Source organism: Paroedura picta, chromosome 5 (genome assembly GCF_049243985.1).
Source record: "Paroedura picta isolate Pp20150507F chromosome 5, Ppicta_v3.0, whole genome shotgun sequence".
NCBI lineage: Eukaryota > Metazoa > Chordata > Lepidosauria > Squamata > Gekkonidae > Paroedura > Paroedura picta.
In genome coordinates, this window is record NC_135373.1 from 70263823 (window position 1) to 70290507 (window position 26685).

Consider the following 26685-nt stretch of genomic DNA (forward strand, 5'->3'; position numbering starts at 1 on the left):
TAAATAGAAAATTTGCATTTTAATGTCACATTGAATTTTAGTACATTTCAATCCAAGAAAAAAATTAAACTGACAGACACAGTCATGAGTACAGGATTATATATATATTACAATATGCCTTGTTATAATACAATTGTGGCTGTATGGTAAAAGTAACTTGAGGGCTGATAGAATCCAAACTCATTTGAGAGTAACTGTCAGGAATAGAGCACTAAATGCATGTCCAAAATAAGCACTAATATTTAATTTCAACACCTTAAAAACAGCATTAGACCTTGGCCTTAAAAAAAATAAGTTAACACCAAGCTACCTAAATAACTGAAAAGGATTCGATATAGAAAATGCTTTACTCAGGCTGACATACAAGGGAAGGATAGGTTGTTCCTACAACAGCATACATGGCTAAAATCCATGTCGAATGACAAACTGATGCTGTCTGGTAACACAACCTCTTCAGTGATACTGTGTTCCAGAAGCTGCCCTTTTTGTATGAAAGCAAGAGACACTGGGAGTAACTTTATGCAAAAATATTTCTCAAATAATTTTGAACTTAAATGAAAACTAAAGGCATGTCATCATTATAAAAAAAATCTATCAGAAGCTCTCAACAGGTTCAGCTACATTGATTTTTGTAACCGTTTAAAGGAAAAATAAAAGGGCAAAGAAAAATGCTCAATTAGCTAAGCCTTGTGTCCTAACCAAACTACTTACAGTGATTTTCAATGGCAAATGCCCATGCTGACTGGGTGACTTAACAGTTCTGAATACCTTCGTAATAATTTTATTTTGTACACATGGAAACCAAAACAATCCAGGTTTGTCATCTTCATTTCAGGCATTCTGCATTTCTTTCCCAATCTTGTAGCTAAGGATCTTATTCCAGTCAATCTTTGTGCGAGTAACTGGCAGCTGTCGGCGTAAGGCCTTGAAAGTAGTGTCTGACATCGTTTGATAATTTTCACTTATAGCGGTCTGTTCATAGGAAAGAGGGAATTGTTAAGAGCTAGAACTTAACAGTACAATGCAGAAAGAACTGGTTTAAAAGCAACATGCCTCAAGTGCCATTAACATATTTTACAAAACTTATTTAACATCTAATTAACTTCAGGTGGAAGATGAGCCACATGTTACATGATTAACCAAAAATTTTACATTAAAATCTTTTTAAAAATGAACAGTCTTGCTTTATCTGAGAACACTGGGTGCCATAATCCTTGTTATAATTTATTGCTTAAATTACCCAAGCATACAGCCTCTTGTGGCACAGAGTGGTAAGGCAGCAGACATGCAGTCTGAAAGCTCTGCCCATGAGGCTGGGAGTTCAATCCCAGCAGCCGGCTCAAGGTTGACTCAGCCTTCCATCCTTCCGAGGTTGGTAAAATGAGTACCCAGCTTGCTGGGGGGTAAACGGTAATGACTGGGGAAGGCACTGGCAAACCACCCCGAATTAAGTCTGCCATGAAAACACTAGAGGGCGTCACCCCAAGGGTCAGACATGATCCAGTGCTTGCACAGGGGATACCTTTACCTTACCCAAGCACTTCTGAGAGTTAAATATACATAACGCTGAGTGTGATGAATTTCTCAAAGTGATCTGACTTCACTGCATACCTTTTAGAGTAGTTTTGGAGGAGGGAAAGTCAAGCAATCTTTTAATTCAAATTATACATAAAAAGCAAATACTAGGAGGTTATGATGATTTTTATCTTCCATCAACTGAAACTATCTAGCAAAATAGTAACCTCTCCAGCACATTATATATTACAAAATATTGCTGATTTGAAGATCAGTTTTAAAATGTTATTGCGGCTTCTATCCCATGGTTGTTTTACACTGGCGGAGGAGGTTTCTGTAGATATCCACAATTTGCCCAGTGCTGTTCCCGAGGATCCCTTTACCAAGCAGTTCTTAACCTTCCTAATGCCACGACCCTTTAATACAGTTCCTCATGCTGTGGTGACCCCCCAACCATAACATTATGCAAGTGTTCTTTCACAGAAATTAAACTGAAACTGACCAATGGCGTGAAGATCCATTGTTCATGATTGTATATAAATTGTTTTTTCCCCAGGGTTTCTCAGTTCAGTTCTGCCTCTTGTCACACCATGCCGATCTCACTCTTTTCCGCTGCTTCAGACAGGTGAACACTCTGTCTCAATCTACCTCCCAAGGCTGTTGTGTGGATGGTGCCCCCCCTCCGACCAAGCTGCTTGCCCTGCTGCGACCCTTGTGAAAGAGTCGTACAACCCCCAAAGGGGTCCTGACCCCCAAGTTGAGAACCACAGCCTTAACCCCTGGGGATGGGAAAGCTTGAACAAGAGGGAAAGTTAGGAAAGTCCCATTTGGGGAGCTCTGCTCCATTCATTGCTCTCACTGTATGTCAGCTATTAACAGCCACTGGACCCTTAGGCAAAGTCCCATTTACTTGAAATTATATACTTGGATACTGAACTGCTACAGTTAAACAGGGATGTTCAAGTGGACATCCAAAGATTTAATCTTTCTGCCATAAACTCAGCTCAGAGTGCTTTCTATATAATCTCAGTTATAAAGATATACACACTACAGCCATTTTCTGGTATTTTCCCAACAACTCTTGTGAAAAAGTAAAATCAGCAATACCCACTAGAATATTAAAGTATGTATTACAGACATGTTAGATACCTGGTATTCATTTTCTGCAGCCTCTACTATTTTTACAAATTCCTTAGCTGTTTGGGCTTCATTCTAGAACAAAAAGAAAAGAAAGAAGAAGTATTTTAAAATAATGTTTTTAAAAAGACCAAGAGCTTTTAGATGTGTTGCAAAACTTTATGGGTGTATAGAACTTGTTTGCTTCCCCCCCAAGTGTTCAAAGCACTGCACACTTTCTCAGAAATCACTCTACTGCAGTTTAATATTAACCAAGAGGAAAATAAAGTCCATCTTGTATGTCTCTCCCACCATGAAGGTATCACAGCTGGGATGTCTCCCATTTAAAGATATACACAAGAGCTATTTGGACAAGCCAGAAGAGGAGGAAGAACAATGGCAATTACCTTATCCTCAGTTTGCCAGCTCTTATTACCATGTCTTGCACCATAGCTCTGCTTTAAAGATCAGAAATACAGATTCCCTTCCATATGGTATTCATCTTACGTACAGTGGAAAGATGTTCAGAATTCAGAGTGCTTCAATATCAAAACCCTACATTTTGTTAAGTACTTTGCACTTTCTACCTACACAGGATCAAGTACCATCTAGAAAAGCATGAAGCTACAAAAACACACAAACTCTATACAAATAAACTTCCACTGAAGCAAATGCCTTGGCTACATTCAACCACAGCTTTCTGCTTTATGTACCCAGATTTCCACCCAGTTTCACAGTACAGTACAGCATCCAAACAGTTACAAGTAAAATTTAATCAAAGCCATCAAAGATTGTACCAAATTCCCAGTTCAGACTTCATTGCTTCCAAAGCAATGAAGACCTATGCTTCCAACAATCCATTGCATTCTCACCATATACAAGTAATTTCCCATACTTCAAAATGAAACTATTTTAAATTCTTGTATCCCATGCCATCCATTCTCTTTCACACATTTAATCTCATCAAAACAAGCTTCAGCATAGGAAACCTCTACATATTCTGTTATGCCTCGCAGAAACTCTATCTAAAGATTAACAACTCTATACCACTAAATGCCCAAAGGACATTAGACCAGTGCTTTTTCAACAGAACTTCAACTGCTTTTGAAACAAAGGCAAATTGTGATATTGGGGTGGATGGCAAAGAGACTAGGGAAAACAGGGAAGAATTTATTTATTTATTTGGATTTTTATACCGCCTTTCCCTACGGCTCTGGGCCGTTTACAGGGAACGTTGCACAAAATTACATAGAACTTTATGACAATCTATAACGTTGCACAAATTTCATAGAACAACACAACGATGTATCAGGTAATAATAACAACACAACATGAATAACAACTCTGATATACCCCTGGGGAGATCAAATTGTTCAGTCATGGAAAGGGCATCTGGGGGGGAGGATGTTCTGAGTTGATAGGCCTCAAGCAAATGCCTGGTGGAAGAGCTCCCTTTTGCAGGCCCTGTGGAATTGAGGAAGTTAGGGCAGGGCTCTGATCTTCTCAGGGAGCCTGTTCCACCACCAGGTGGGGGCCAGGACTGAGGAGGCTCTGGCCCTTGTTGAGGTCCGACGTGCTTCTCTGGGGCCAGGGGTCTGCAGCCAGTTGGAGGTGTCAGAGCGTAAGGCTCTTTTGGTGGTATAGGCAGGGAGGCGGTCTCTCAAATACACTGGGTCCAAACCCCATATGGCCTTAAAGGTGATTACCAAAACCTTAAGCTTAATCCGGAATTCAACTGGGAGTCAGCCATGTTGTTGGAGTATCAGCCGAATGTAGGAGCTCCATGATGTTTTAGTGAGAATCCTGGCCACAGCATTCTGCACCAGTTGTAGTTTCCGGATCAAGAATAAGGGTTAGGCCTGCATAGAGCTAGTTGCAGAAGTCCAGTCTAGAGGTGACCGTCGCATGGATCACACTGGCTAGGTGTATCAACAGAAATTTCAACAGAAATCGCTTGAACATATCAAATTTGGTGTTTGTAGTTTTGCTAATCTGATGTACAAGTTGACACAGTTCTTGGGAAAAGCTTAATAGGTCCAAGATCTTCAGTATTGCAATATCAGTTTTAAAAGATGGAAGGAGAGCATGCATTCAGATGACAAACTTTGTGCAGTGGCATGGAAATATTACTTGAACGCAAAGCGATCAAGGAAGCAAAAATGCTAGCTTCAGAAACACTTCATTCACACAAATGCATATTAGAAATCAGCTTAATTCATTTTGTGGTGCCATGCTAGCACTCAGATCTTTTGGTAAGCTTGGCTTTCTCAAGAACAAGTCATGTCAGACTAACTTTATCTCTTTGTTTGAGAAAAGTTACTGCCTTGCTAGATGAGGGGAATGCTGTGGACATAGTTTAAGATAAGGTTGATAAGGTTCTGCATGAAGCTCTTATTGACAAGTTGGTAAAATGCAGTATGGATCCTATTACTATTAGGTAGATTAAGAACTGGTTGACCCATTCCTAATTTTGTGATATACCAAAACAATTCTACCTTTGAGTCTATCTATTTATTTATTTCACTTTTATGCTGGACTTCAGTGGTTTAGAACAGGTATAAAAATACGGCAAAAACAAGAAAACACAATTACCCCCCCACCCTCCCTAACCAACAAACTCAGCCAGTAACAACTGCCATATGAGCCCAAGAAGGTGTAACAAGGCAGGCCTCAACACCAAGGCAGCAAGTACCAGAAGAGGGGTCACATCTTCTGTAATCAACCAAATGCCTGGTGGGATAGGTCCACCTTGCAGGTCCTGCGGAACTGTAAACGTTCCATCAGGGCCCTCAGCTCTTGCTTAAAGATAGCATCATCAAGTGATATACTGCATATATGAATAAGCCATTACAGAGTAACCACAGAAATTTCACTCTAGCAAAATACTGTGCATACTTTTGTGTAACAGCAGTAATGAGAAAGGGGGCTGGATCCTGAGGACATTCTCTAATGGAAGGGAATGAAATTTTCATTGATTCCCCCTTCACTGCAGACCTCCAATTCTTCCTTATACTGCTACTAAGGAACCTTGCCCTGGAGGAGAAGCAGTTCAGAGACGCATGTTGGGCTGTAATGGAAGGGGGAAGCCAAGTAAAATCTGCTCCACTGACCCAAATCTAATCCATCAGCAGAAGTGATACGTGAACTCCAAAGCCCATTTACTGATCTACATGTATATATGAATCAGATTGTTCTTAACAGTGAGCAATAATGGTCTTATAAGGCAGTGTACCGGGGGACTGGTCCATGGATCAGTCAGTACCAGGCTGCGGCTCCTCCTTGTCCTCCTCCCCGGCTGCTGCCTTGGGGGATGCCCTGCCACTCTGCCGCCGGCTCACCTTTGGTGCTCTCCAGCAGCCGCCATGGCTGGGGCTCCCCCTCAGCATGGCACTGCACAGCTGCTGCTGGCAGCGCCCCCCAGTGGGTGGCAGGAAGTCAGGGATGGTGGCGGAAAAGCAAGTGGAGCAGGGGCTCAGGTAGCGGCGACGTCCCTTGGCAAAAGACTACCCCCCACCCCCGGGCCTCAGTAAAATTGTCAAGTATTGACCAGTCCCCGGTGATAAAAAGGTTGGGGACCACTGTATAGGATACAGAAACACATACTCACAGTCACTGTAAGAGTATCCTGTATGTCTTTATGACTCACTAGCTGAACATTACCATCTTCATAATAGTGAACCTAAGCATGAGACAGTTAAGAAAGATTTTAAAAGCCATGAAAAAAGTGTTTTGATATTAAGAAAGGTTAGTGGCAATACAGCCTCCCAAAATGCAGTTAAACAAGTCTCAGTGCATTGATTCTGCACTTTCATTTCATTTACAATCTTATGGCTACTGAACTAAGCAAAGTAACATTTAAGAATAGATTAGCAAATTGTGTACTGGTAAAATGATATAGCTGTGTTTAGACTTCTAACTATGAGCCCACTGTGGACCGCGCATTGCGGTATGGCCACCTTGTAACATTTGTGTGCTGTTGGAGGATTGTGCATATCACTTGGTCGCGCTGTTTTGGCTGTAAATCATTGTTATGCTGATAAAGGTATTCTGTATTCTATTCTAAACTCCTAACTAATGAATGACTGATCATGAATCTGTTTTCCTTAGTAAAAGTTACAAATATTTATACAACCCGCTATAAGAAGAGTTTGGATTATATTCATAGACCATTTCCGCACAGAGAGATAAAATGTAAGCTTCCTGCTTTCAAACGTGAGATGGTAAATCTCACATTTGCAGCCCTCTTCACGGGGAGACCCCTTCCGTGTTTTCCCTCTGCCCTGTTGCAGCTTGCCTCCTAATAAGGCTGCAAGGGAAAGCAACATGAACTTCTCCATCAACTCATTGGCTTGTCAATCACAGCAAGCCACCAATCACAGCACAGCAGTTCTCTCCTGGACTGAAATTTTATCCCTCCTAGCCATGAAATTATTTTTAAAAAGGCACTTCTGCATTGCTATGTGGTAATTCTACAACACAAATGCATTTTTAATACAAATCAACACTGCCCTGTTGCTATGGAGAAATACCAGAATGATACAGCATTCTCCCCCCCCCCTTTTTTTTGCAATTCATGTTCTTTTACAGTTTATTTCTGTCTGGGTGGATTTCTGAGACCCTTAACATGAAAACTGGAGCACAAAAAGACATTTTGTGCTATTGGTTGGCTATAAAACAAGGTGGTCAGACCCCTCTATGATCAGGAGAAGGCAGCCCAATCATCCGCCTTCCCCCCCCCTTTCCCAGCTCATTTCCCACCTCCAGAAAACAGAAAAGGGTTGTCTTTTGCCTGCCTGATCACAAAAAGACCATGGACACTTTAAAGAAGATTTTATTTCACCTTTGACAATGCAGGTTTGCGCTGCAACATGGACCATGCCATTAAAAAAAAATACTCAGCAGGAAATGGAGAGGGGAGGGATAAAGCTGGCCAGACTATCGTGCATTCTCCCCTCCATATGGCCTTATCCCTGGTTGCTTACTGGTGGTTCACACAATTTAGGGTGGCAAACCCAGTTTTTTGGATTCCCAAAATCGTGAGTTAAAAATGGCCAAACTGCAACCTGGCTACTAGGCAGCTTCGGGAGGTTGGCAACATCATGTGGAGAGGACTCTATATTTTGCTAAGGCTGTCAGGAACATTTTCCTTGTGTGGAAATGGCCATAAAGTGGGCTACTGCCAAGGTAATTTGGAAAACTTGCCTGAATTTTCAAGATACCAGCCACTTGAGTGGTTGACGGGGTGATTGTAAACTTCCATTCTGACCGCCAACGGCCATTCCTTTAAAAACAAAACAAAATCAAAGTTAAGAATTTCACCTTCCTTCAGAAACAGGAATCCACTAAATGGGAACTTGATTAAATATACCTGAAGTGCTGTGCAAATTTCTAATTCTATAAATAAGTTAATTAAACAAGAAACTAGGAATAGCATCCTAAGCAGTTACCATCCTTTGCATTCATTAGACTGGTGGATAATTGTTTAAATCTGATTGGGATGGCAGTGTAAGCTTGCTTGAGAAATCAAAGAAATATTGTGTTGAACTCCATAAAAATAAATCAATCGGTTGAGGATCAATTTTTATAGCCAAATGGCATTTTACATTTGGGAAAGAGACTTTACTAGGGTATCTTTCAATATCAAATGTTGGTATGTTTTTCTGTAATCAATACACCTTCTGTAACTACAATGTAATACATTTCATCCCAAATATACTTTCGAATGTTTTTCATAATTGTTAGATGAATATAAAATTCTTAAAAAACTGAACACTGAGTAATAATGTAATTATTATTGTGAACACTAAAAATGCAGGAAATGGACACCCAATATTACAATGAATACAATGAAAAATAAATGGAAATGCCACCAATTTATAAGATGATGACTAATAAGGTAGCTTATACTTACCAAAAGTTTTTTGCTTGAAACTGATGGCTTTCTATGCATACAATAATCGTCTGATGTCCATCAATTGTCTTCCCATAAACCTTAACCACAAATGGAATGGAAGTCAGTAATGCTAAGTTCCAAATTCATGTTTTGAAGGTTAAGTTTAATGTGGCACACTACTTCCCATTCTATGATACAAAAAGGAAATTTGCCTCCATTTATTTAATTGATTTCTATACTGCCCTCCCAGCGGACCGACTCAGAGCACTGTACAACATGTAAACATACATACATTAATTAAAAACATACAATAAAATAAGATTTAAACTTAAAAAATGATCCAGAATTCAACTGGAAGGCAGTGCTGCTGCGAAAGCACAGGCTGTACATGGGTCCTCCAAGATGTTCCTGTGAGGACTCTGGCAGCTGCGTTCTGGACCAGTTGCAATTTCCAGAGTAAAGGTAAGGGCAGGCCTGTGTAGAACAAGTTACAGAAGTCCAATCTAGAGGTGATCATCATGTGGATAACTGTGGCTAGGTATTCTAGGGCCAGGTAGGGTGCTAGGAACTTGCCTTGACAAAAATGATAAAATGCCAGCCTTGCTACTTTGGTAACTTGTGCCTATTGGGAGGGAGGTGTAAAAATCACAACCATATTTCTAGCTGAGTGTGCAACTGACAGCCACACCCAATCCAGGCAGGGCAAGCGCGCTTCCTTGCCAGGTCCTTTCTTACCCAACCACAGTACCTCCATTTTTGAAGGGTTGAGTTTCAGGCAACTCTGTTTGACCCATCCCATCATTGTTCCAAGTGGATCAAGTTGTCTGGGGGTGAATCCAGGTGGCCATCAATCAGTAGGTAGAGCTGGGCATCACCTGCATATTGATGGTACTCAAGCCTGAATTTCTGGACCAGTTGGGCCAGAGGGTGCATAATGATGTTGAAGAAAATTGGGGAGAGAATCAGTGAGAATGGTATCAGTGAGAATGCATCTCCCCAATAGCTGCCCTCTGTCTGTGATCTTGAAGAAAGTAGATCAGCCATTGAAGGGCTGTTCTATGTATTCTGGCATTGGCAGGCTAAAAGCTCATGATCAACTAAGTCAAACACTGCCAGAAGATCAAGTAATATAAGCAGTGCTGACTCGCCCTGATCCAGATGTTTCTACAGGTTGTCTGTCAGGGCAACCAGTGCTATTTCCACATCATGGCCAGGCTGGAAGCCAGATTCAAATGGGTCAAAGATTGAAGCTTTGTCTAGATACGTCAGGAGTTGGTCAGTATTTCTTTTCTTCTGTTAGAGAAACAATTAGGTTACTATCATATCTGTATACTTCTTAGAACAGGAAAACTCCACTACTGGAAAAATATGAGATCAGTTTATATAAATTACTATCAAGAAGAGCAAAATGCCAATGACCAAATTGTGCAGGAAAATGAACAGTGGTCTACAAACTTGGTTCTCAACCACTATTTCTAGTGAGATGAGTCTCTTACTTCTGGATCTAGAAATATAGTTAGTAGTGATGTATCCTGCAGCAAACTACTGAGAGCCAGCTTGGTGTAGTGGTTAAGAGCAGCAGCTTCTAATCTGGTAAGCCAAGTTTGATTCCCCACTCCTCCTCCGGATGCAGCCACCTGGGTGACCTTGAGCTTGCCACAGCCTGACAGAGCTGTTCTGCCTGAGCAGTAATATCAGGGATCTCTCAGCCTCACCCACTTCACAGGGTGTCTGTTGGGGGGAGAGAAAAGGGCAGGCAATTGTAAGCTAATTTGAGATTCCTTCTGGTAGAGAAAAGTGGCATATAAAAACCAACTCTTCTACTACTACTCCCCAAGAATAAATTCCAGCCTAGCTTCATTTTGACAAAATGTATATTCTGCTTCACTTTGTTGTTGGCCACTTTCACGTTACCAGCTTCTGTGGCTGTCCATTCTGTTTGTCAAAGTTAAATCTCTGATGCCACTGATGATCTAGCGAACACTGGAGATGATATGTGGATTCTTGTGTGTATGAATAATTAACATTATAGTTGTGGGAAAGGTTTGAGTACATAATTCATCCCCTACAGATGAGTTTCAAGGTAATCTGGCTGATTGCAGGCAAAGGCATTAATATAAATACAGTAACCTATAAATACAGTTATCCATTAAAAATGTGTTTACAACAGACAGGCTGAAATAGAGAAATGAAACTTAGCAGGCTAAATAATTGCTTATGTCAAAGCATTTTTTCAGCTCGCCTAACACTTACTGTGCAAACTCCATTTGGATAATGTTCTTTCACATATGCTTTCATTGCAGTTTCTATTGAATTTCTCCAAGATTCAATTGCATTTTCAACATCATGAGGCTTTGGATCAATAGCCTCCTTTCTTAAATGATCAAATTTAAAAGAGATCTTGTTTTTAGGATCCAAAAATTTTCCATTGCCCAGGTCGCCATGTTCTGTTATTAAAACCTGCCCAAATAAGTGTTTTTAGTTATCATCAGCTTATATAAACACGTATTTCTATATAATTACAAGAACTATAATGAAACAGTAATAAATATTATCTCAACACATTTTTAAGTAAAGACTTCTGAAACAGAGCAGCAAAAGCTGATCCTCAGGTCCAGTTCTGGTCTAGCAAGGCCTAAGTAACCACAAGCAAATGAAAAGACTTCCCACAATCAAACTACAGAATGAAAGGATTGTGTTTTGAAAAATAGGATGAGGATGTAGGCTTGCCACTACTAAAGATTAACACTATAAAGCATGTCAGAACATTTAGCTGCTTTTTAATTCCAAAACTGTAGGTAGAATACAAATAGCACACATCTGCTCAGAGCCATGCTACATAAAATCAACACACAGTATTTTTGAAAGCAGATTATTTAAAATGACGTTCCTGTCAGGATCAGCCTCCTTGTTAGCCCCCAGCCATGGTCATTTATTCATCCTGTTGTTACCCACCCTGAGCCAACCGGGAAGGGCGGGCTATACAAATAAAGGTGGTGGTGGTTGTAGTAGTAATAACACTGAGGTTATTTGTAAGGCAGAGGTGTTACTAATAACCTATATGTGACAGCTGTCAATGTACGGTCATTTGTAAAAGGGGGGCAAGCAGGCCTGAGAAAATGTAAACATTTGTAACTGTTTTTATTGTTTTGCCTTGATAGCTATAATATATAATTCCTTTATAATATATAAATTCCTTTGGGGAGAATTGACTTTTAGAAGGAGAGCTTGGATGATACCATGTGTGCCTGGTCTTGGCACAAATGATGTAATGTGCATCTCAGTGCAAGGCTACATTGCGTGTTTTTCATGAAAGTGGAGGGCTGTCGGAGGAGAGGACTCTAAGGGTTATACTGATCAATGTATTATTTATCATATATCTGTTTCAGCAAGAATAATCTTGAGCTTTGTATCACTACCTCAATAAACTGCTTTTGCTGCCATGCCATTTGTGTTCATTCAGAAAGTTGCCAGGGGTCTGACAATTTCAAACTCAGAACTGGAAATTGCTCCTTGTAGGGTTAGATTACGGACTATGACAATACATAGTGGTTCTACCATTTGTGATATCCAGCGACTCTTTTCATGAAATGTCACTTATTAGAATTTGTGGTAAGGCTTCCCTTGAAAACCAACCAGTGAGCTCTAAAAGTTTTCATATTCTGACTACATTCTAGTGGTGATAAAGCTAAAAAGTTTCTGCATTACTGAGGATTCATAGTTGAAATTCAGATCTTAAACCTCATTGTCAATATAGATTTTAGAACACTCAGGCATGATGTATTTCTAGAGGCTTTCCTGCCTTAAAAGTTACTCCTGGTTCATGCAGAATGATGGATGAATGTTTTGCTTTTGGAAGCGTACCTTACAGGCACTTGCTTGTCTGTGTGTCTCCCCCTATTCCCACATAATGAAGTGGTTCTAAATTTATGTCCATATCTACCAGTGAAGCAAAACTGGAGAATGCTGTGCACTCCTAATAGCAACAGGGGTACTGCTTAACTTAACTATCCTCTCTCCACGTCACTGTCATATATCACAGAAGACCCAGAATGGTATCAGACAATGAGGATAGCTTGGGGATTACACTTTTTTACTGCCCCACAATTCAGATAATTAGAACATGAAGTGTTCTAGCCCCTTCTTCACATACCACCAATCTATCCCATTGAACTGTTGTGATGTATAGTTTCATAACCATGGTCACATCCATCACAGACAACACCTTAAACTTAAATTCAGTAAGGAAGTGGATTAAAAATTAGTAATCATTATGAGGAGCTATATTTCAAATTGTATAAAATCAATTTTGCACTTATTTTAATAGACTGCTAGAAAGGGACAGTGTGAAATACAATAAATAAACAAACAATATTAGAGAGACATTGCTACATAAGCTATTAATAAAATGCATATGCCACCAGCTCCAGAGACCTGCCAGGACACATCAACTTCCATATTGCCTTTTACAAAACAGTAAGACAGACCAAAAGCTTCAAGAAGAGCTAAGAGTGATCAACCACTATAAAATTATTGTACAGTACAGGGTATTTTTTGGCATTTTGCCTAGAATTATCATGATTAAATTACTCAAATAACCACAGAGATATAATTGTCTGAATTCTCTGAATGAGCCTTTGTTAACTTTTTAAAAACACAAGAAATAATGTAATCTCTACACCTCTCTCTACAAGCACTAAGAATTAGTTTTCATTACAGCTTACAATTAAAAATTAAATGAGCAAGTTTTTAAGGATGCTTCATACCTGTTCATCGTAGCCTTCTATTTTTACTGGAGTAAACTGGTCCAAGTTATACTGTGCAAATGCACTACAAAGTAAAGATAACAGGCACCAAATAAGAAAAATAATTTTGCAACATGTTCTTCTAAACTTTAAAAATTCTTTATAGTCACAGGCTGAAGTTAATGTACTAACACTATTCACCCTTTCGCATGCAGCAAAGGACTGGACTGGCAAACTAATTCAGGTCTTGAATAGAAGAATCTTTCACTTTGAAGGAACAATCAGATTTGAGTTTGGTAAATTTTCAGAGCCCCGACTTAGAAAAAAGCGCCTTAAAGCATTTTATATTACTGTCTCATCATATTACTTATTAGTATTCTTTAATTGTTAACTTGTGAAAGAAGCTGGAAATCAAAGAAGGGCAATAATACTTACTGGGCTGCTCCCTCCCTGAGAAGATTATCATTATTAAGCAGCAATCGAACATCTGAAAAATACTGAGCATTAGTGAATGGTGAATATACTTAATTACATTGTAGTCTGTATGTGCTTCCATATAAGAAAAAGTTTCTATTACAATACTCTTTATGTATACTCGTCAGCCACATTCACAGCTACAAAATTCTTAGTTTGGGTCTAGTCAAGTGCAGGGATTGCTTAAGATCCCTGTATTCCAGTCTCCTTTGTATCTGCATGTAATTGGCATCCTTTTGGAATTTTTCCCGTATTGGCCATAATTTTTCAATCGAATCCAGAAATGAATAATTCTCCATGACAATTAGATAGGACATATTTATCAAAATAGGGTAATTGATATGCTTGAGAAAAGTCTGTAAAACACAATTCTGTGGTAGCTGAAATAGTTTGACCCAATATTCTCATGGTGTTACAATTTCAGTATGCACAATAGCGTTCCTGCAAACTAAGGAGCCTCTGTGCAGAACTGCAATGACACAATGCACAAAAGATGCATTTGCTTATATTCAGCACTGCAACAAAAATACACTCAAGGGCAAACACTGACTTGGTGATGAAACACAAAATTCTCTGCCAAAGAAACTTTTTCTTACAAACCACAATACTGATTTCTCTAGATCTCAGTGCAAATGTTCCATTTTCCTAAGATGTCATCTTGCTTATGAGAACATATAGATGACTCCTGAATCCAACCCACTATTCCAATGTCCTTTGTATCAGCATGTAACTGGCACGCATTTGGAATTTTTCCAGTGTTGTCACCATGTGACAGCAACAGATTTGAGTGCATCTGACCTGGTGCTGCCTCCTGGAGCCTAAGGATTTAGTGATCTGCAATGCACTATGCATCGAGCTAAACCTGAACATTTCTTTCTTAGTGCTGACATATGGAACACAGTAAATTCCACCACTGTTGAGATGTCTGTTTCCTCTTTTTAAATATTATCATAAAATAAATGCAAATTAGCATGTAAGATTTTCCCATTCTCTAAAAGTATGCCTATGGTTTCCTACCAGAACCTGACATTCCAGCTCTCTAGTCCAGGTGTACTAATGAAGTAGAAGCAGAAAACTCCCACTTGAGGTTCTTTAGGTTAAAATCCTCACATAATACATCTTAGAAACATAACTGTCAACTGAAAAATCTTATGGGTTCAAATAAAGTGCTTTAATGGCAGCTGATTTACACCATGCATTTTAGAAAATCCACACAAAAATGTCTAAAAATTCTAAGAAGAATCAACAACTAGCAAGATACTCACCATTAAAAACTTCATTAAATTCCCCAGGAGGAGCATGGATGATGAATTTTGCTGCAATGCGCACCTAAAATTGAAGATAATATACCCTTCAATAACTGTAATTAGGTTTACATTGGAGGACCCATACTACTCTTTCAAACCTTAGATCAGCCTTTTGACCATGGAGGAGCCCTGAAATAATTTCTCAGACTTTGAGAAGCCATGGACGTGGTCAGTTGGCCACACCCTCAGAAGTGAAATAACTAACTTCACCTCTCACCCTTTTTAACTATCTTCCCCCACCTTGACTTCTACTATAGCAGTTCTGCCTCATATAGACCAGAAAGAATAACACCTGGGAAGACAGCCCAGATTCCCCCCATACACACTACAACTGATTCCCCCACTATGATTTTTATAACCACAGCCTACCCATTGAGCCCTTCATGTAAAGGTGGCCACAGTAGGAGTTGGAAGCAGGAAGGCTGAGGAAGGAAGGAAAAAGGGGCAAAGCCTCCTGCCAGAAATGCCTTGGAGTGTCTCAGCTTCCTCCCTCCACAGAGCCACTGTCACTATCAAATGCCACTGCTTTGTTAGCCACAAGTCCAGGCAGCATACAACGCTGAAGGGAGGGGGAGAAAAGAAAGAGGCAAGGCTAAGGGCATTAAAGCAGCAGGGGAAAGGTCGCAGACACCTGGCTGAGAATCCCTGCCTTAGATGCACTCACAAAAATGGTTGATAATGCTTTTGAGAATTTAGTTCTCCCAGTAATAATAAACTATAAACTAATTCCTTCATAAAATACAAAAAAAGTGAAACTGAACTCAATCAGGGCCAGGGCCTTTTCAGTCCTGGCTCCAGCACGGTGGAATGTTCTGCCTAATGAGAGCAGAGCCCTGTGCTGACCTTAATCAGTTCTGCAGGGCCTGCAAGACAGAGCTGTTCTGCCTGGCCTATGGCTGAGGCTTAGAAATAAACACAGAGATGCAGCTGAGATTCTGAGCCATCCAACAGGTGTCTGCAATGGGAAACACATTATCCAAACTTCTGAGAAAGAGAGAACTGTTTTGGATATACCAACTGGACTCTTTCACAAATGGCCGGAATGAGGAGATGGACTGGATGTCGGCATTTTAATGTCTGTAAAATTGTATTTCAAACTGCATATCACTAGACTTGGCATGGTGGTTTATCTTTATCATAGTTTCCCCCATACACACACACACTTTTTTTTGCTGGACTTCAAGGCTAGTCCACAGAAATCTGCTGATGTAACAACAGCTAGATTGCATCAGCCTCACAGGTTGCCATAAATAGTTTCCTCCCCATTGCAATGACAACATATTTTTTGACACACATGAGATGCACTCTTTATGCTGAGTAAAACAATAGCTGAGGTATGTACGGAGATATCCTGTTTGAAATATGGGTATTTTTACCTTTAAATTTTAAATAGTAGTCTTATATTTACATTAGTGGTGTCCCTAGATATTACATATCTTAGAAGGTGGTGCCCCAAAAAGAAACACTATGCCAGTATTAGTTGGGGCCTACACCTAACAGTAAATCACCGCCTGTGTTTGAACACCTTAGATATAAAATATATATTAGACTTTCCTTTTTAAATATTTGCTCATTCTAATATGTTTCTACATTTATTTCTCCAGGATTTCCCATGAACGCCCAGCTATAATTCATAATTAGTTTTAGATAAGAGTGCATTATTTAATACTAGTAATCAAGCCCGCTGTATGAATAATACAGCGGGCCCTAGGCACTAACCGTATCGTGTGGGGTCCGTCGGGTGGCGGGGCCTCCCCCAGGCAGTGGTCATTTGGTGGGCAGGGAGCCCCCGGCAGCTGCGCTCCGCATGCACGCGCGGGGCTGAGGGAGGCCCGTGGGCTGGGCGTCCGCCTGCCCGCGCGCCGTGAGGGAGGCTGTGGCGGCGGTGCGGGCGCCTCGGGCGGCGCTGTGGGGCCGGGCGCAGGGCCTGTGCCGGCGTCTGCGGGCGCTACAGGCGCGGCAGGTGGAGCGGCACGTCCGGCAGCAGCTGGCGGGTCTGGCGCGCGGCATGGGCGGCCCCCGCTGGGCTCGGCAGCGCTGGGCTCGGAGCTCCGCCGCTTGGCTGCCAGCGCCTCCGCCCGCCCGGCGCGGCTCCGATTCCGACGCCACTGACAGCGCCTCCCCGCCCGCCTCCGCGTGGCTGCCAGGGGCTCCCTTGTGGCCGGGCTGATGCGCCGGAGGCACTTTGCGCCTCCGACGCGTCAGCCCGGCGGGAAAGGGAGCAACTGCGAGCCCCGCTGCGCGCTGCGCGCGGCTCGCAGTTGCTGGGGCTGGGAATCGGAGGGACGAACAAATCCCACCTTAGAACCCCTTAACCATTTATTTAGTCCGTGGCGCCCGTGGCACCACAGGCGGTTTAAAGATTATTGACCACTGAGGAAGACCCAGTAGGGTCGAAACGCGCTTAGACTGTTCGTGTGCAGTTAGATCTGCATAGTTTTTAATATAGTTTTTACTTTGTTTTTAACCTAATATTGGTGCACTTTAATAAATAATTGGGGAAGGCACTGGCAAACCACCCTGTATTGAGTCTGCCATGAAAATGCTGGAGGGCGTCACCCCAAGGGTCAGACGTGACTCAGTGCTTGCACAGGGGATACCTTTACCTTTACCTTAATAAATAATTGTTTAAATTTTATATTGGTTTATAGCTCAACTTTTGAGTTACTGACTTTAAGATTGGGTTTTTGTTCCCTTTTTGATTTTGCTGAGGCTTAGAAATAACATCAAGATTATGCTAGTCTCCCTGCTCGAAAGTCCACCAGCAGAGTCCACCTCCCACAGAATTCCATATGCACCCCTAGTTCAGTAATTATTTCATTGCTTTGTGCAAAGAGGCAACCATTCTTTCCAATTAGATCTGTATAAGAATTTTAAAAATATTATACTCAATTACTATGTATTTTAAATGTTGTAAGCCACCCTGAGCATCCTCTGGAAGAGCAGATATAGATATACAAATAAAAAACCTTTATGGCAAAAGAACAGATGTGTCACCAAGTTAAATTAAAACAAGCTATCTGAAAATATTTTACAAGTACAGGCATAATGTTCAAGAATATTGTGCACAGTGGAATCAATGTTGTCTTTAGCCTAATAAAAAAACAACCTAATATACATGTGTGAAGGGACCAGCATGAGTTTAAATTGCCTTAGCCTATACTATCCATCCTTCTTCACTTATATTTATATATACTGCCCTCACCAAAGGCTCAGGGTGGTTCACATAGAAATGATACAGATAACTCAGTTTAGCAATAATACAGCAACATAGTAGAATAGAATAATACGGAGAACATTAAATTAACGCATACTGAGCCAAGTGGGTTGGGAAGAACTACAGTAAGTACCATAGGAGGGAGGCTCAAGGGGAGGGCCCATGGGAAGTGGTGGTTCAAGTCGACCTCAACCAAATGCCTGATGGAGGAGCTCCCTTTTGCACACCCTGTGGAACTGTTCGTTAGGCCCCTGATCTCCTCTGGGAGCTCACTCTACCAGGTGGGGGCCAGAATGGAGAAAGCTCTGGCCACATTTGTGGTCAACCGAGCTTCCCTGGGGCAAGGGATGACCAGAAAGTTGGAGGTGCTGGAGCGTAAAGCTCTTTGGGGGGTGTACACTAGGCCCAAATGATGTAGGGCCTTAAAGGTGATAACCAGAACCTTAAGCCTGATTTGAAATTCAAGTGGAAGCCAGCGCAGCTGCTGAAGGATGGGCTGGATGTGGGACCTCTGAGGTGTTGCTGTGAGGACCCTGGCATCTGCATTCTGGACCAGTTGCAGTTTCCAGATCAAAATCAAGGGTAGGCCCATGTAGAGCTATGTATTTTCTATGTATTTTCATAGATGCCATCAAAATTAATAACCCTCTGAACCTTACTGGATGTGAAAACCCTGAGATCATATCTAATTATGCTTTAATGGTTATGGAGAAATGTTTCACTTATATCAGCAAGTGTTAAAACAGACAAGAAGAATAATCAATTAGCTTCCCAAACCTCCTACTGGTTGAAACTTCATAGTGAGCAACTGTTTTTGACTTCTGAAATAGGTATGTGCTGCTTCAATGAGTCATATGGTGGCCCAGGAATCAGCAATAAAAGAGATACGAACAGGTAGGTGACTTGGTTTTAAAAGGACCAGCAGATCAGCCCACGCTAGCCTGAATACAAAGTCGTTATCCAAGGTGAGCCAGGTTTCTGCTGGCAGGAGGGAAGAGAAAGGTTTGCTTACTGGCATAGTATTACCCTCTTTTAGTGATCTGATTGTATTTCAGGCTTAACCATAACTAACATTTTGCATTCAACAGTCTTCTTTATTACTCCCATACTTGTTTACTGGAGATGGAATGAGCTCTTGTGCAGATGGGGTATTTAAATTCCTGCAATCTACTGTGCTTTATGAAATGATATCTTTTGCATTCAGAAGGTAAGGACAAAAAGCACTGATTACAAAATACTGTTGGACCTACAATATATTATTCGCTTGAGTTTTACAATCTGCTTTCATAAAAGGCCAAAATCTTACTTGAGTTTTATATAATGAAGGCTAAAATTCCCTAGGATCAAGTCAGATTGATTTAAATGGAAGGTAATTCTAACTAAACACTAAACAAAGCCAGAACATATATACATCTTCTTTTTCATATGTTTTGATGTACTTAAACAGTGGCCAAAAAAGCAATCAGTTACTGCTGTATCTTATCTACTGGCCAAAACTTGACAGCATGAGCGATACCTTGTTAATCATTCTATTGCCTCTTAAATGATACAAATAAGTAGCAGAGTTTTTTTTTTAAGCTGCACACATGATGCGATGAAACAAGATGATCCTCCTAACCCATAGTCTTCCTGTTCTGGCCACAACGGAAACAGATTTTGTTTAAGGCAAAGCCCCTTGTAATGAACTTGCCTATATAAGGCAGTTACAACTTGCAAGCAAATGCTTTTATGAGTTCCTGAAACCAAACTAAAGCAATTCATATTTAAGTGAATTTTCTTTCTAAACTTTCTGAAGTGGGATTAATTTCTAAACTTACTGTTCTATTCAGGAGCCACTTTTAAAGCAACTTCATACTATTTTCTCCATCTCCAACATATAACACATGTCGATTAATAATATACAAATTTATAATTTTTCATGTTTAAAAAGACAGCAGTACCAAGTTAGCTAAATCTCAGTCTGCTAGTTTGGGATATATAAATGTTATTTAAAAGTAACTAACAATAGGTCACTTCTAGGTATGAGCAATTGGTGTCCTCAAATGCAACACACCAAAAATGCTAGCTCTGCCACCTATTTTGTTAATCCCTGAGATACTACAGGACTCTTACTCTTTTCTACTGCTACAGACTAGCATCTCAGTCTGTTACATATGTCATACACACATCCAAATTACTCAAACTACATCTCTTCCTGATTAATACGTTTTTCAGATTTAACAATGTGACAGGTTAGATGAGCCTTTCAGGACTGCATAGAAATTTCATCAAATATAGCTGCAAGTACAAGAGTGCTCACATCAGTAAAAGGCTGTGGTACTTACACTGCTGCTCTTGAAAAGCAACATTCACCATCCTCTAGTCACCAAAAGAATGGTTTTAAGTGGCAAAGGCAGCCTCAGTGGCAGAGTACATGCTCTGTGTACAGAAGGTTACAGCTTCATAGCAGATCCCCATCGAGCTGCCACCAAACAACACTAAATTGGTGCAATAATCTGAATCAGTTACGATCAATTTATTATGCATATTCCAGCACCCATCAATTTCTTTTCTAAAAGGATTCCTTAAAATACAATTACCCACAAGATTCAATTCAATCCGCAGATTCAATTCAAAACTTTCAGACAACAGTATTAAGCAAACTGTCTTATCAGACAGAAGGCTTGAAATTTTATCTGACCAAGTAACTAAATAGCTCCTCCCAGTCAAAGAAACTTGGAAATAGATTCTAGAGAGAATCAATTAGCACTACTTGCCAGGAAATGGTATTCCCATATGAAGAAAGCCCTGTGAAATTTCTTGTCCCCGTAATTCTACTTTTAGGAATGTCATTTTTTGCCTCCTTTGTACTAACCTGGGCTTCTCTTAAATACCAGCAGGGACATAAAATTAACTTCAAAACAGACAATTATCAATCTTTCCTTGGAATGTGAGGCAAATATGGAACACATTTTAAGACCTGGCCTTTATTTGTATGTGGCAGTGATGACAATAAGCCTAGTAGCCAGTGTCCCTGAGCAAATTTTAAGAATATTCCAAAAAAGCCACAGAATCCTGTGTGGGATGCAGGGATTATAAACAGGTATGTAAGATAACTGTAGAAAGAATGACCCCTATGAAAGAACACAGAATTCTACTGAAGGCCCATTATGAAGAAAATATGACAGCCATGTCTGATTTCTATTTTGGCTTTCACTTTCCACAACAGGTTATATAACTCACATCCTCACTAAAGTTATTAACATAATCAGGTGTACAGACACTCCCATATACACATTCTAATGTTCTTTCTATTCATGAGCCAGGGGTCAAAGAGGCAACATCACTGATCCATTTCTAGCATTCTTTGGCATCTGTGAACACATTCATTTCAGGAGAAATTACAAACTTTTATTCAGTGTAGTGTAGTGCTTAGAGAGTATCAGGCTAGAATCTGGGAGATGCCATTGAAGCTTGTCAAATGTTCTTGAGACAGTCACATCCTCTCAGCTACCTCAAACGGTGGCCATGAGGCAAGTGTAGGAGAAAAGAATAATACAAGCCACTTTGGGTCTCCATTGAGCAGAAAGGAGGGCTATAAGACAAGCAAAAAAACTCAGATCTAGCACTCAAAATTATGAAATATTTCACAGCTTCAAATGCTTGCCTCTGCACAGTTTTCAATCAAAAATACTCTTGCAATGGAGTATGCACTAGTCAGAAGGTGCAAATGGAATTCCTAGAAGATTATGGATGCATATATATATATCCTTATCCATGGTTCCTCTGTATATTTGTGAAATATCCTCTGTATATTTGTGAAACAGCCTGGGGGGGGGGGTGGAATTTGTCCAGCTGTCCATGTTGGAATAGGGCCAATCAGGGTGCAGCCAGCAACACTGGCTGCACCCTGATTGGCCCTGCCCCTACAGCTCCTGCCCTCCGTCCCTTAGCCATGCCAGAGACAGAGAGAGACACACAGAACCCAGCCAGACTGAACATGAGTCCTCATTACCACCTATCGCTTCTGCTGTGAGGGAGGCAGAGAGACACACAGAGAGCGCTGCCCCAAGCTGCTGACCAGCCCTGCTTCCCTCCTAAGAACGAGCCCTAATTACCTGCTATGCTTCCTGCCGGGAGGCACAGGGAGAGACATTCAGTGAGAGGGAGAGACACACACACACACACAGATCTGCACTTCCCGGTGTCCCCTGGGTCCTAACGCCCATTGCATTCCTGATTGCAATGGACTTTCTTGCTAGTACTAACATAAAAGGCAAATCAGATTTGCCTGCATCAATGTATTATATCAAGAAATTGCATGAATGCTGGAGCTCAGTGGCAATGAGGATAACTAAGGTACTTGCATCTCTTCAAGGAAACAAGTATCTTTATAGAAGCAGAAGATACAGAATGCAGATCTAAGGACATTACTAGTACGAAGGAAATTACTAGTACTAAGGACAAATACTAGTACCTCAAAAAATTTCCCTCCAGTTTTCACCTTCCCAATGTGCCTTGGAATCTAAGTTGCAATTCTAGTCAAAATACAGACGTGAAATAAAGCCTCCATTTTTCAGTGTTCTACAATCTTTCTTTTCTGGAAAAATGACTCCAGAAATTTTTCCTCTTTTCTGTAATGCTCTGGACACAGGGCTATGCAATGGTTTTCATTCTAACTCATGCTGACATAAGGCAGAAATTATGTATATACATATCTGATGTGTAAAATCTCTTCGGTTCCACCCACTCAGTAGCTTTCTCTTTCTTCCTGTCACCACCTCTTCCTTGAGCAATACTTACCTAATATGCCAGTCTATGCTTATACTCAGAAATCTCATCTGAAGCACTGATAGCTTAATAATCTGGTGAGCAAATAAAACACCAGAACTGAATGGATAGCTTTAATATTCCTACTGTGAAGAGATGGTGGAAAAATTAGTGCATGTTAAATGACAATGAGTAGTATATCTCAAGTACAGTGGAAGTTCCTCAAATTCTGTCCATCAAGTCTACTCTAAACTACTTCTTAAATACGTTCCTCTTTTTTTTAAGTATATTCAGAAAAATTACATTGATAAATCATATTAACTGGATTTCATCTGTTTCAGCAACACAACTTTAAATATAACTCTGAACTATCGCCTAAATGGGATAGATAAAAGTGTGCAAGGCAGCTAGCCTAAAACTAAAAGGATAGAGAAAAACTTAATAGTATCAAGGAGCTATGTTCTTCATACATGTCTCAGGGGACTGAGACATAAGAAAACTGTCACAGCCCAGTTTTCTTATAAAATGCTACAGAATGTGGATCTAAGTTTAGTGCAAAGTGGGAAGCCCAAAAGATCTACTGGTCAGCATTTTGATTTCATTTCAGATTACAGGTAGGAAAATTATTTTATTACTAATCCATAAAACAGAGAGATCTCACATGAAAGTATGGCAGACTCTTTTTGTTGTTACAGAACGAGTCATATCTACTTCCCTATAGAAACTCTGAAATAATCGCAGACAGCACCTGGGCATGGTCTTAGTAGTTTTGCAAAATTTGTAGTGACCATGGTGAAGTCTACTATTATTTCAGCTTGGGTGGACAAGCACAAATGGATCATGCACTCTTATGTTTTCCTCCTTATTTCCCCAAACAACCTGTGTTCATAAATTCCTGGAGTTAATGTTACATATACCATCGCGGTGCCCTTCTTGTGGTTGCATTGGAAAATGCAGTCCGCTACAACCAGCTCATTGCCGGCAGCACAGCCGCTCATTGCCAGCGGCACAGCTGTGCTCCGCTGCCTAGGTGGAGCAGCGGAGGGTGGCAGACATGAGGGCAGTAGTTGTAGGGGCCAGCCCAATCAGGGTGCGGCCAGCTAGTCCAGACTGCTGCTAGGAGCCGGACACGCTCCACCCCCTGGCCAATTTCATAAATATTAAGAGAAGCCCATGGACAAGATGTGATGCCAGAAACTGAGACAACTGCTGATATTTATTTCCCTGCCTGTTAAATTATAATTCATTAGCAGGTTGAAACTAAGTTAATATGTACCTGTTTGTTTGTTTGTTTTAACCTCTTTGGTAATGGGGGGGGGGGGAACTGCCTAGCCTTTACCTACCATAACCTATGCATATTTCTAGTGAATGCAACTCACAAGTAAGTGCACATTAAACTGTATTTGCACTTAGCTGCATACATAACATGCCACACAGTGCAACTACACCAATCAAATTAAGACAACAGGAAATAATTTCCCATGGTGTTTGCTACTATATTCCCTCACAAGCAATTCTGAATGTATTTAAATAATTTAAATAAGTGTGCACAGGATTGCTAGTAAAGATTCTTCAGAGCAGATACTGAAGAAATGCAAGAGAAAGAAGAACACATGCCTGATAGACCTCATTTAAAACACATGTACTAAGTCACCCACAGGATCAAATGAGTCATTAAAGCCATTTCTGTTTTTAAAAAATCCTTCTAGTACACCAGAATTTTCATTAGACAAAGATACAAAGCTGCACTTGATTTTTTAAATACACCCACACATTGTTCCAGCAGCTAGCTCAGTCCTGAAAATTACCTTTATGGCAGTCTGTTACATAAAGACTATGCAAGTTGTACATTTCCATCACTAGACTCTGGTTCTGAAATCTCTTGCATAGTTCTACTACAATGGATTTGGACAAAGAAGATGGAGAAGACAGAGTAAGATAAATGCATGGTTTTGTGATTCAAGTAGGTAGCTCTGTTGGTCTGAAGCAGAACAAATTTAGGGACCAGTGGCACCCTTAAGACCAACAACGTTTATTCAAGGTATGAGCTTTTGTTTGCATGCACACTTCCTCAGATACAATATACAACAATGGAAATGTGTGTTGAACATCATTCTTCTGGCTGGGGGTCTCATTTGGAACCTTCCTAAAACGCAAGACACAGGTGTCCATCAAACATTTTAAATGTGTACCCATAAGATGTCACAAAGTGACAATTATGTTTATGAACATGTTTTAGTTGTGGCTCTCCAAGGGTATGCTTGGCAGGACACATAAGTTTGCAGAGACAACCTGTGAAGCCATCAAAATGGAGAAAGAACAGAATAAGAACCTTCAAGACACCTGGTACTATATTTTTGGAGGGGAGAAAGGAACACATAAAACAAACCACTAGAGACCTTTCCACACACAAAGTCTCCCACAAAGATGATAAATTAATAAACTGAAGTATTAACGACACTAGGCCAGACATAATAATAACAGGTGTGTGTGTGTGTGGGGGGGGGAGAATCAAGCTTCCTTTCCTGAAATATACATCAGGCACTGCATCATATTAAACAGAATATAATTCTTGCCCAAGACTCTTTCCCATTAAATAATCCTTGGATCACCCAGAAACATTTTCAAAAAGGAGGAGGGGGGAGAAAAAACGGAAACCCAACCTCTCCAAATCAGCATAAATTAAGTTTTAAAGGGAAACAAAGATCTCCGCTAAGTGACTCCTGAATCTACCCAATCATTTCTACAAGCAGCCCTCACAAGGGGGGGGGGGGATGAAGTGGACGCATTTTGCTCTGCCCAAAACTCACACCAGGAAGCGAGGAATGGCCGAGGGTGGAACGGCAAAGGAGCGGCGGAAGCCCCCCCCCCCGCTCCACCCGCCTGGGCCTGAAGGGAAGGAGAAGCCCAGAAGGAGGAGGAGGGGGGGTCATTCATCAGACACCGGATCTGCCCCGCCTGCTCTGCTTGCGGCCCCAGCCCGGCGCCTAAAGCCTATTTTCAGCGCCCAGACCGTACAAGGAGTGGCAGGAGGGCAGCCAAGAGATGCCGCTACTTTCCATACCTCCCTCCCGAGAGGGGACAGGAAGCTGTGCTGCTGAGGAAGCGCTGCCGCCACCGCGCCGCCTTCCTCCTCCTTCGCCCACCGCCGGACTCACCTTCTCCTCGTCGGCGAGCTGCTCCTCCAGGTCCGCCATCTTCGTCTTTTCCTCCCCCCAGGCCGACCACGGAAAGCAGCGGCGGCGGCGGCGGCGGCGGCGCCAGACCCAACAGCAGGAGCAGGCGGAGCAGGCGCAGAAGCAGCACCCGAGGCCCGGCTGCCAGCTAGTCTCCGCCCTTCAGCCAGGCAGGAAGGGCGGGCCCGGCCTCTGAGCGCGTCCCCGGAGAAGGGTGGCGTGCGCTGGGAAGGAAGAGGCAGTGCGCGCGCACCCGCGGCGGGAGGTTGGGGAGTGGAGAGAGCGAGAAGCTGAGCAGGGAGACGCGCGCCTTAGGCGGGAGCATGCGCAGAAGTCTCTCTCTCTCCGCCCCCCCCCCCGGAATGTCCTGGTGTCTGCTGATATAAGTCTTTATGACAGAGGACGTTTAGGCTGGAGGGAGGCATTTCTGTTGTTTAATTTTTGCGTTTTCCATGGTAGGACTCTCCTCTTCTCAGGTTTTCATTGAAATATT

The 26685-nt window shown here is 41.4% G+C and overlaps 1 protein-coding gene across 1 annotated transcript; it reads right to left on the reverse strand.

The window, feature by feature from the left end:
• On the reverse strand, nt 1-26434 carry CAPZA2 (capping actin protein of muscle Z-line subunit alpha 2). Its single transcript, XM_077338437.1, has 10 exons — nt 26175-26434; nt 15009-15072; nt 13705-13756; nt 13291-13354; nt 10778-10984; nt 8543-8622; nt 7834-7912; nt 6239-6310; nt 2665-2727; nt 1-972 (listed from the first exon to the last, which is right to left on the reverse strand). The coding sequence occupies exons 1-10, from the start codon at nt 26211-26213 to the stop codon at nt 832-834; spliced, it is 861 nt and encodes a 286-aa protein (XP_077194552.1). The 5' UTR covers nt 26214-26434; the 3' UTR covers nt 1-831.
• Nucleotides 26435-26685: the final 251 nt, after the last annotated feature.

Bases quoted from the DNA above. Each gene is read 5' to 3' on its own strand.
- CAPZA2 (XM_077338437.1), bottom strand. From the start codon at position 26,213: ATGGCGGACCTGGAGGAGCAGCTCGCCGACGAGGAGAAG. The intron at 6,311-7,833 runs GCAAGTTTTCCA...TCTCATGCTTAG, and splicing joins CTGGTATCTTGAAAATTCAG to GTTCACTATTATGAAGATGG. The intron at 2,728-6,238 runs GTGAGTATGTGT...TTTTTGTTCTAG, and splicing joins AGGATACTCTTACAGTGACT to AATGAAGCCCAAACAGCTAA.